The sequence below is a fragment of the Stegodyphus dumicola genome, chromosome X2 (genome assembly GCF_044657685.1).
Source record: "Stegodyphus dumicola isolate Sdum_Otavi_A_Nest chromosome X2, ASM4465768v1".
NCBI classification, from domain to species: Eukaryota; Metazoa; Arthropoda; class Arachnida; order Araneae; family Eresidae; genus Stegodyphus; species Stegodyphus dumicola.
In genome coordinates this window covers 94973664-94985996 of record NC_140781.1, presented here as the reverse complement: position 1 = coordinate 94985996, position 12333 = coordinate 94973664, and the positions used below count along the sequence as shown (strand labels likewise).

At 34.3% G+C, this 12333-nt stretch overlaps 1 protein-coding gene across 1 annotated transcript in view; it reads right to left on the bottom strand.

The window, feature by feature from the left end:
* LOC118196072 (uncharacterized) overlaps positions 1-12333 on the bottom strand; it is a 115631-nt gene that overhangs the window by 79596 nt on the left and 23702 nt on the right. The window contains 3 exon segments of the mRNA XM_085808804.1: positions 452-629; positions 4773-4921; positions 10103-10253. Of these exon segments, the coding sequence (XP_085664930.1) occupies positions 452-629; positions 4773-4921; positions 10103-10253 (478 nt within the window).

The following is a 12333-nucleotide window of genomic DNA, read 5'->3' as shown; positions in this document are numbered from 1 at the left end:
GTATCTTCTGATCTCATTCCTGAAGCTTCCTGAGTAGTCGATTCATCGAAATGGTTGAGATGACAACAGTATATTTCTCAGAAATTTGTCTGTAAAGACATCTTAAGGAAGATTATCTCAGTGTTCTTTGTCAGACAACACATAACGGGCCATTCTTAGTATTGTTACAATTGAAAATAGAACATCCTGAGTTCTCACATTACTCTCACATGAAGCAGTACAGGTTTATGCCCAGACATCTCTTTTTCTTCTCGCTTGAAACAATTTTTTTTATTTCTACCACTGAAGACACTACTTTTACACTTCTGGGATTAATGAGAATAGTTTTAAATTTGAAATTTTATAACGGCTGTAGAATTCATGATTGTATTTTTCCGAACGAATCTAAGAATTAGCGAATGTGAAACGTTCATGTATGTAATTAAATGTTTAGTTATACGGAAGCTCTTACCTTCTACTATATCTTCCATATCTTTGGGATCTTCAAGATAATTGGGATCTATTACTGGAGGGTCGTAAGGATTTGTTGACTGAAGTGTTACCGTTCCACGGCTTCGTGGTTGTACTAATTGAGCCACACAGCCTACATATGGTTGGCCTTCATAAGGTCTGTAAACTTGTTCATAAACCTGAAAAACATATCATATATTTAAAAATATTGAACAGATAGCGGACTTTCAAAAAACAAATGATTCCACTTTATAAGGTTAGCCATACTAGTCGAGAAAGTACTTAAACGCAGTGCTTAAGTGTAGAAGCCTACTAGGGGTTAAGCATTAAAGTGACTAAATACTATTCGACCAGGGCTAAAATTCTAGGGAACAAGCTGGCTGCATGACAATTTTTTTAGATTTCCTTATATGTAGCACAAATACGAGCTAGTTTTTCGTGAGTTTTGCCGTATTTAAGTAATTCAATCCCTATAAACATAAGCGCAGAGTAATTAATTCTGTAACAGTAGACGAAAGGAGTTCGATTTTTATTTAGTTTCTGTACTTTTCTCTGTATTTTTCTTAGATATTAAGCTACTCATCGATAAGATCATGTTTCATCTTATTATTACCCATGCTTGTCCCTTCTGGGAATTTGCCTACAAGTGAAATCGTAATAAGCTCTAAATTATGACTGAGACAAATCTCACGAGCGTGATGGTTGCATAGAAACTTCGCAATCCATAAAGAAATTGGAATAAATCCACTTGTTTCTTACATTGCAAAAACTGCAAAAACATTTCTAAAATAAAATTATTTTAGTTAATATCCTCATTCCAGTTATCAGTTACAACTTCCATCTCAAGGAGGATAAACGTCATCTTGGAACTAATCTTAGAAATTTTGATGAATTTGCACAGCCTTATTAATTTCTTTTTTCCTATTTCCTTCCTCTCCCATGTTTCGGCTTACCTTATTCTAAATTGTAGGATTTCCCTGAAAAGAGTCTTGCCCCCTTCTCATTCCAAAGTTTACTTTACTCTGGTACCACTCTTTCTTTCAGTTAATCACAAAATGTGCTCAGAGCTAAGCTTTTCGTTACCAGCCAATCTCCTGTTTCCTCCTTTCATGTGATCTACGGTAGACAGCCACGAAGGAATAAATCTGAATCAAAATCAAACGAAAGGCCAATGATAAGGTTTGGTCTACTACCAAACTTAGAAGCAGTATGTATCGAGCAAACTAATTAGCGGGCTCAATCAGGGCACTACCAAGGAATAAAACTTTTCCTAAAAGAAAGAAATTCTTTTGTAAATAGGTCTTTATAAAACTGATGAGCACCATAAAATAACTTGAAACTAGTGAAAAAACATTTGCTATGGAAAAATTAATGGAAAGGATGGATCATGTAATAAAGGCAAAAAAGGAGAGAAAAGTATTACGGCTCAGAAAACTAATGATTAAAAACAGTGGATTACGCCCAAGAAAACAGCAACTAGATTCGAATCAGATGATGAAATTATTAAAATAACTCAAACCAAAAGATATGTCCCATTCTTAATTAAAATGCAGCTAAACGAACAACAAATTAGTGGTAAGAAATTGGGAGTTAACAAAGAACAACTGAAGGTTTCAGAAGACTAACGCAACTCCTACAAAAATCTGATATCCTATTCCATACTTATCAGCTTAACAGCATTTATCACTATTGTTACAAGGACACAAGATGCTGCAAGTCTAGACAAAATCACAGAAACAATGGATGTTTTCTAAAGCCCGAAGAAAATTCTAAATGTCTACTGTCAGAGATTTCCATGTCAGTTCTTATCACGGATATGAAGTGCAGAATAAAAATTTCGAATGCCAGACGAAAACTATTCCCATCCCTAAAACTGCTGAAACTGAATTCAAGAATAATGATTTCCAGCACAACTATCAAATGAAAAGTTTGAAGCCAAAACATCTGAAGAAATATACAGCGGAAAAAATTAAGAATAAAATTACAGCCTTCTAGGAAGAAATTATTAATTTATTTAATGATTTAAGGATCCGAGCATCAAAAACTTCCTTCATGAAATAATTTAAATAGTCTAAAACATAAAAACAAGAAGATATCCCGAAGAAAAATTTACAGCAGGTTTCCAAGCAGCAGAATTAATAATAAGATTTGGTAAACATATATAGAATAAATCTGTTTTTAGGTGCGGAGAATGAGTAACCAAGCAATGGCGCTTAGTGTCGTTTCAAAGAAAACGAATTCACGCTTCAGGACTGCAGCTTAAACGTTTTTTTTACTGGCATGCGCCAGAAAATTGTTTTATAGATTTTCTCTGTTTTTCAGTTTTTTGAACTCTTCCACTCTTCAGATTTTTACAGTTTTTATATTTTTAGATGTTTAAAGGGACCATTGGGTGTCATCGAAGCAGAAGCCTTTTATGAAGGCCTGTAGTTCTTATCGAGTGATGATTATGATCCTGATCCATGCCATCATTTTTGTTACCATTGTGAAAACTGATATTTCTTGATATGCTTACTACATCTCTCAAAAGACGTTTCTATTGACCAACTTAACTGCTGTCGCTCTATGAAACAAAATCTTAATGCTTAATAAGATACGCTGTTGCGTATGCTACAGACTTGTAAAATTCTGCTACACAGGTATAGGGCTTTAGCCTAGAAACCCTTTTCTAGATCTTGTGACTATCTCACTGATGACAAGTCTGACGATCAACCACCTCTCTTCCCCTACCATCCAGGCCTTTCGAGAGGCCTTTCACCTCGCTAGTAATTTAGGTGCTCTCATGCCACACAGACATTATATACTTTCAAATATCAGTGCTGTTGCAAGATTCAAACTCTAATCCAATGATACGACAACCAGCAGCACTATACGCTATACTGATCAGGGAAGCTGCTGATGTTACTACAGAACTTCACCTGCTGGATGTGGCTAGTCGAATGAAAGTCCGTTTACTTTATAAGGATATTGTGGGGAAGATAACTTCGGAAAGGCAAATATCTGTTTCTCGGGTAGCAAACTGAATACTATAGGAAGGTCATTACATGAGAAATCTGCTGGATAGAAGTAAAATCATCTCGGTGTCATATTGAGTTAGCAAAATTAACCATGCTGAATAAATCTATCTGAAAAGGAATGAAGTGTATGTCATAAGTACTGCCTACTAACTGTTAAGCGATAACGATCTACAGCGCAGCACTGTGCATTCAAATCAAAATTAGCGACTTACAGTACCTAAAGACAGACAGACAAAGTAGACAGAAGTCTTGTTTTGCACCCGCTAAGTCTTTCTGCACCGATGGGCGAAAAATCAAGCTTAGGTGCGAAGGAAAAAACCTCCATAACAAATAATGTGGTTACAGTTACAGAGAATGTGCCCAAGCACCTCGTGGAATTAGATCGCCTCTCATGTGAATATCTGTTGTTTGAAAAAGAAATATCTAAAATAAATATTTACAAAAATATAATATATTTTTTTTTAAACTTGAGCACCTTCCATCTACACAGGGGTTCTCAACCAGGAGGGAATCCTTCCCGAGAGGAATTTCATAGGTTCAGGGGGGGGGAAATGCAGTTAGCCTTTTATTGAACTTATAAGGTATTTCTCTCGCCTTCTTAGCAAGCCTTCGTGGTGTGGTGGTCGGCAAGCTCAGAGCCTAATTGAGAGGTCCGCGATTCGATTCCCGGCGAAGGCGTTGCGTATTTTTCATCTTGCCTGCTTCTAAAAATACCTAATGTCTCTACAGTGGCGCTCGAACTAAAAAGGTGTTGGATGATGATTCTCCTCACCCAAGATTTGGCGATTGGGCCCCCTAAAAACCCCAGCCGCCCTCTAAAAGAGGGAGTGTATAAGGTATTTTCCCGCCTTCTTAGCGAGCCTTTTGCACTCTCAGCGCGTAATTGAGAGGTCCGCGGTTCGATTCCCGGCGAAGGCGTTGCTAAGTTTTCATCTTTTCTGCTTCCAAAATACTTAATGTCTCTACAAACTGTTAAGTATTTAGTTTTAATTTATGAATATAAAAATTACTTTTATTCAAACTTTGGTATTTATCAACATTTTCTACACTTTTTGTTGTTTAATGTATAAAAAATGCCAAAAAAATTATATAAATCGTGATAAATGTTAATAGTTATTCTTCGAGTTTAGGAAAGGAGAGGGGAAAGATATTTTAGCAATGGTGAAAGGGGTGCATGGAGGAAAAACATTTGAGAACCCTTGATCTAGACCCTCTATATAATCACGCATTTGATACTTCATGTCTCATAATCATGAAAAGATAGAAGACGCAATACAATCATATTTTGTAAAAGTCGAGATTTACCTCTTGTTTCAAACCAAATTGCAAAAATGCAATACTCGTTGAAAATTCCGCGAAGTACAATTCAAAATTCGGAAAATTCCTTTTGGATTTTACAGTATCCTTTTCCAGAAAAGCAAGAGCTGAGAGAAATTCCACCGATGCCAAAGGACCTGAAATGGAATACATTTACGGTCACTATTTTTAATATATTCAGTTTATGCTTGAAAAAGAAACTTTCAATGTTTATTCAGAATAATGTAAGTTTTAAGAAGCATAGTACCTTGAAAAATTATCGACCACAAAATTATTACTGTGGAAAAAGCCATTTTTTATTTAAGCCCACAAAATAAGCTTCATTATCTTAGTTCTTATTCCTTCCCAGCATTTATACATTAGAAAATATTGCTTAATTTCGGTTCATGTATCTGACACTGATGTTAATGTTGTTTCCTTGCGTTTTAATTTGAAAATTTACATTGGTGCAAATCTCAGGTTATCTTCGATTGCTCATCTCTGAATTCACCGATCTATTGGAGCACTGGATTTATTAATAACCACAGGACCCACAGAAAAGCCGCCTAGACGGTATAGTGGTTAGGGGAGCTGGCTGCGATACTAAAGGGCCCGAGCTCGAATCCTGGAGAAGGCATGGTTGTAACTGAGCGTCCCCCTTCATAGGAGGCAAAGGTGGCCAACCTATTAGCTGCCTTCATAATAAAGTGACCACCACTTCTGGCTTTAGTTAGGGTCCAAGCCGAAGTCGTCTGAGGGCCCGCCAGTGGTAAAAAAAAGAACCGACAGGAAAGTAATCCGTGATAAAATCGTGATAGCAAAAGATCAATAATCATATAATCAATAAATCATAAGAAACAGGAGATAATTCTGTGTCAGACGCAAGAATACGAGACCATCTTGAATCCAAACGAATATTCAAACTTTGGGTTACCAGAATTCAACGAGCCACCTTCCAGTATTAAACTTTTATGCTAATAGAACTTTTTAGATAGTGAAGCTTTTAGTTGTTGAACTATATGTTGAACGCAATAATTTTGCATTTTTTCCCTGTCCCAATCCATGGTTTCATACACTAAGTACAGTATTTGTGATAAGTTGGAAAATAAGCTATATAGTTATTGAATGTAAAAAGTAAATACAAGTAATCTCCAGAAATGATTTTTTTTCGCCTATTTAGATTTAACACATCAAATTTATTTTAATGTCATTAATTATAAAAAAGCAACAAAATAGTAATTCAGTTCTAAACGAAAGATTTTATTTTATAACGCTGCGAGAAACATGTTAATGTATTTTTGTCATTTTTGCCAGCACATTAGCTAAAATGTTGAGTTATAAAATCTTGAAAAAATAAAAAAGCAATCACAACACTTTTTAATGAAGTACTTTGCAAATCTTTTAGCTGTGTTTAGAGTTCAGTGATTTCAAACCTTGAATAAATACCACTATTCATAAAGTTATTCATAATGAATATTTAGCATGGTGAGAGTTTAATTTATAAAATTAGAAGTACTGGAGCTCTGTGGAAGGTGACCAGGAAAAATGAACAAACATAAATACATAAACTGAGTAATAAAGTAATTGATAATTAATAATTAAAATAATAAAATAATTAACAACTAAAATTAAAATTCAATAAAATTGAAGGAGATGAATAAAAATTTAATAAATTATTAGAAACTAACGACAAAAAGTTAAATAATAAAATAAAATAATGGACCTCAGCTTATTTGGTCCTCCGGCTGGAATTAAAATTTCAGTTATAAACTAAACATTAGCTCACTCGGACTCCCGCTGAATTTAAGACCTTGTAGAAAGAGAGATTATTCTTTTTCAAGCTTTCCAATGGGAAAAAGCAAAACGGTTAATGAAACTAATGTGGACAGAGAGAGTGCTAGAAACAGTATGAGAATATGGAATGAAATTTTAACAGAAATGTGTAGGTATGAAAACAAAAAAGAAGAGTCCAGCATTTCTTCTGACTATGCTCCTGCCGATATAATTCTAGCCGTGAATCAGAATGCAACAAGGGAAAACGAACCTATTTATCGATTTTTAAGATTTGCTTATAATCAAAATAAAGTTTCAAAATCAAAAACATTTTCTTCAGAAACTATGGTTTAATTACATGAAAAAAGTGTTGAAATCATCTTAAGCAGGGCTCCGGGGCGCTCCGGCTGGAATTAACCATTTATCTCAAAAACTGAGAAATACAGGAACCAGGCTCTGGTGCGATTTAAGCTCTGAGCATCACTCTTTGGGATAAATATCAGCGTTGTTACAAATATTATTTTTATCCAAAATTATAATAATATTAAATTATAATGAATGCTCATGAAATAAAACAACATTAGATTATAATAAATGCCCATATAACTATAATAATATTACATTGTAATAAATGCCCATTCGATTAATGCAAGACAATCTTTAATTAAAGAAAAATTCTAATCATGGAGTATGAGAGCGTCGAATAAATTTCAAAAAACATTTCGATCTTTAAGTTCACGTCCTTGTCTTCAGTCCTTTATTTTAAGCTCAAGTTTTTATTTTTGGTTCTTAAATTAATTACAATCATATAGTTAAATAACTGGAGAATAAAATATTGTCGAGAACAGCTTCCTAACAGTGGAGTTTTAACTAAACGTTAAATGTTTTAGAAGAAGAATTAACCCCGTGCTACAAAAATTACGAAATTTGCAAGATTATAATTTTTCGTGCATATGCTTGCGTTTTCTGAAATTTTTCTGAGACCTGAAAATGTTTTTTCTTAATTGTTTCTAATTTTTTCTTATCATTGTGGCATTCTTCCTTATTAAAATAAGTTTCGATAATGGAATACCGTGATCAAAATACTACAAAGTGAAAACAAGAGATTGAAAGGATTTATTTAGCAATCGTTTCTGAATAAACCTCTTATTAAATAAAGCGATGTAACGGTTATGTTAAGCTCAGGTATATGAACATACACAATAAGAAACTGAATAGATTTTTAGCAACTGTTAATTTAAAACTCGTGATATAGCTCTCTCGATGATCAGTTCTGATATTACAGAATATGCTCTGCAGAAGATGCTCTAAATTGAATCATATTTATAGCTGGCATCAAAAATCTTCAAATTACATAATCCCCTTTCATATTCTTCTGATTTCATATTCTTTAAAAGTCATAGTCTTATAATTTTGAAAACTACCCCTATACGCACTTTCGTCATAACATCATATAACACGGTCGTCCACCAGAACACCAGTTTTTGAACTTACCAGGATTAACTCTACACATAATGAAAGTTTGTTTTGATAAAAAAAAAAGAATGAGGGGTCACAGATTGCAGTGCTTGAAAGCTTATTAAAGTCACTATCGGCCGTCTGTGATAAAATTACAAAAACATTTTCACTACTCTTTCCCACTCCAAAAGAAATGAAAACAAAAACTAAGCAAGCTCACCCTGAAATAGTAGTTTTGTTTCTGCAAATACAAGCATTTCCGTATTGAAACCCATAAAATTCAAACTAAGCGTATCTAATCTTTGTTTATAATGCTAATTATATTACTTGTTTCTCTAAAGTACGTACCTTTTTACTACAGTTTTGCAACTGAAGAGAAGAATGCTTGAATTAAGCGAGGAATGCTTTAGGATATGTTCCAGAAAAAGTTTAAGGTATTTTTGTATTGACAAGATCTCAAGGTTACTTGCATAATCACAACTTAGCATGCAGTGAGGCGGCTCATGTATGTATAAAATGATATTTGCTAATTCTCAGAACAAATTATAAAATATTAAATGAAGAAAACACTGGACGTATTTATAATATGAAGTAAATGGAGGAAATACACTACAGTATAATTGAGAAGAAAGAAAAAAATACAGTATAATGGAGAATAATTGAGAAAATACAGTATTTGTTGCAAACAAAAGAATTCAGGCATTTTTTGGGTAACTGCATTTAATTAGATATACTGGTTTTAGTTTTCTGAACTGACAATGAAGTAAGATTGTAAGAAATTGAATTTATATACAAGCATGCCTAGTATCAAAATTTATAAGCTGCACTGACTTCTTTATAAAGACGTTTTACTACATGTCGTATCGTATTATATATTGCATGCATATCGCATTACTGTATGTCTTATCGTATCATTATTCGCTTTACTATTATGAAGTGTTATCTTATGTGTTCCGTACGAAATATATGTATTACTTAGAAAAACTTCAACCTCACGTTGATGTTAGTTTAGAAATCATGCTTTATGCATTGATATATGCATAAAGCATGATAAGGTGCAGGCTTGTCATTTTCAATGAGATTAAAAATGCTACTAATGTGAACAATATTTCCTTAAAACTGGAGTATTTAACACTGAATTTTGTTTAATTAAAAAAATTCAAGGCTATGTGACTCTTTTAAAATTTTCCTTCCTCAATTTGGCTGAACGTCATTTTATGTTAATGAAAAAATACCGTATAACGTCTTGTATGCTTGGCTATCATAAACTGAGCTCGACGTTAGAAGACTGTTTAGTGAATAATCTGTAAGTACTACGAAGTCAGGTGAAGGATGTAATGAACCCTTTATTAACTCAAATAAAGTTCACATATGGCACTAGTTCGTGCTTACAAAAAGCTAAATCTTTTGGCTAAGGTAATGAGGTAAGGAGTAACTTAAAATTAATTAGTAAGTAATGAGTAATTTAAAGGTAATTAAAAGTAATGAGTAACTTAAAATTAATGAAGTTAGCTATAGCCTAACTGCTTCACAGGTTAACTATCGTGCAAGATGGCTCTGACTCGAAAAGTTGGGGAAACAAGCCTAATGACAAGAATAGCTCAACGCCACAGAGTTTTAATCGCTAGAATATCAAAGATAGAAGCATGGCCTTCAGGCATGCAAAACATCCTCTGATTTTGCCTTCCAAAACCTTCTTTTAAATATTAACGTTTTTCTATCCCATTCGACTATACGCACGTTAGTGCATTTACATTCTGGCACGAAAGTGTGAGTTGAAAGCAAGAGTGATGGGAAAGCTTCTTCAACATAAAATAACTGTTAAATAAATTAAATAAATCCCCATAACCATTTTAACAAAATTTAATTTCTAATTGATACTAATATCATGTCGTTAAACATTTTTATTCTTTTCAGCATTCTTTCAAAGCTTAATAAAATATTTTTTCATTCAAGAGTTTTATAACATTCATTATCAATGCCTTAAATTTTGAAAAATTAAATAAAATTTCATCTAAATTTATTTTATGTTATTAGGGAAAATGTTAGTTATCCCCATACAGTGCAGTTTAAAACTGGAAAACGAAAGAGCATTTTAATGGCGTTACCTGTTCTGTTTCGAATATATTCTGCGATATTGATAGGGTTGGCAAGTTTGGCTCTAATTTCAGGAATGGTAGGTTTCAGAAGAAAATTTACATCTGATGCGATGTGATCCTGTAAGTTTTTACCGACTGGTAGGTCAGCGATAACCGGAATCTAAAAATGAATTTGCGGACAAAATAATTTAAAAAATCTTAATATGATAACTAAGAGGTATAATATAACTAAGAAAGACAATTAAAGATATATTAATTGATATTACTCATCATTTGAATGCAAAAATTAATCTATATAAATTTAATTTCTTATCATTTTTAAACAGAAGCTTAAGCTTTGGTTTCAATCTCCTTTCTTCTTCCAGTCCAACGTTTGCAGCCTTCAGGGGAAAAAAAAGAAAGAGAAAAAAATGGGCATTTTAACAAACAGGAAATAACATATTATATATATTTTTTATTTTCTGATCTTGCCATTGCTGTGCTTGTTAAAACAAAGCGCAACACGTTAAGCACTCTGAGAGCTTAACGAGAGACTTCTGCTACCTGTGACGCTTTATCTATGATTGATATTTGGGAACAGAGACAAAAATCAAGCAGTTTTTTTAACAATTTTTTTCCAGTGAATTTGCACGAATGCATTGATCGGAAAGAGCCGAACTCATTACTCGTTTAACCGTTTCATCTCCCAGAACGTTACTTAGGGAGCTATACAAGGTGTAGACCAATATTACCCCCTTGAAACGAGTTGAAGGCATACACTTAGAAATAAAACTACGGGAGCCGAACCGTGACTTCGGAAATTTAGAGTTAGCTATTAGCTTCCACTAATCGCTATATTGCCCAGAGGTGCAGTTTATCTTGGTAATTATCTTCTTCTTTGGCAAGCATTGTTTACAGAACTTGTAGGTGTATATTACTAGTTTGTGAATGGAAGCAAGTCACACAGATACAGGCTGAAAGAGCAGGAGCACCTGTGCATCCACGTAAACGTATTAGGTATTGCTGGGTGTAGTTAACTGCTAGGCTTGGTTTGAGGGTCTCTCACCCTTGTTCCCCTACTATCAATCTCTTGAGAAGATTTCGGTTCGCTGAATAGTTTGAGTGCCTCCTTACCTCACAGATAATATATGCTTACATCCATTCCGTCTCCGTATTCAGACCTGGGTCCTTTTATACGGCAGTCAAGGTCACTAACCACCATTCTATCTAAGTGGAGAAAGTCAGACAATTATTGAACCAAGTTAGTTCAAGTAATCCATCTACGGATAACTCATAAAAGCTTCTTTATAAATACTCTATTACTGATTGCCATGTGGTACTATCATCACGTTAGTTTACGGAAATGTGAGGTCATTGTAATAGTAAGTAATACAAAAGTGGAAAATATTATCTAAAGATAATTTGAAATAAAAAGTATGGTCAGTTCGCTCATTAAAATTATTCCAGCGTTTTATCCATATCGAGCCAACTACGAAGAGCACGGGTTTCCAGTCGAATGTTCTCAATCCTCTGTATACATTCGTTCAATAACCTTTTAAATCGGCTCGCACACTGAACTACTGGAATATTACTCTGACGCTGATGCTTACTGAGGAACAACGCCTTTAGCGGACACGTAATAAACTACGTTGATCTGAAAGCAAACATTATACATCAATCTCCCGCAATACAATTTCTCCCTCCTTCTTAGCATGCCTTCGTAGTGTAATAGTCAGCAGGCTGGGCGCGTATTCCAGAGATCCGTGGTTCGATTCCCGGCGAAGGCGTTGCTCAGTTTTCATCAGTCCTGCTTTAAAATAACCTAATGTCTCTACAGTGGCGCCCGAACTGAAAGGGTGGTGGATGATGATTCTCTCCACCAGGATTTGACGATTGGGTCCCCTAACCTCCAGTCGCCCTTTAAAAGAGGGAGTATATACGGTATTTCTCCAACCTTCTTAGCATGCCTTCGTAGTGTAGTGGTCAGCACACTGGGCGCGTATTCCAGAGGTCCGTGGTTCGATTCCCGGCGAAGGCGTTGCTCAGTTTTCATCAGTCCTGCTTCAAAATAACCTAATATCTCTGCACTATCGAGATATCAAATGAAAGAATCGATTGTAATGCTGAACAACCTCAATTTTGAGATTTTAGCTTGTAACTGGAAATAAAGGATTATATAATGCAATATCTTTTCAGCACGTTGTAAGTTTTTTGATTTCTTGCATTGTTTTTATCCGAAAACAAAGCGCAGTTTGTTTCTT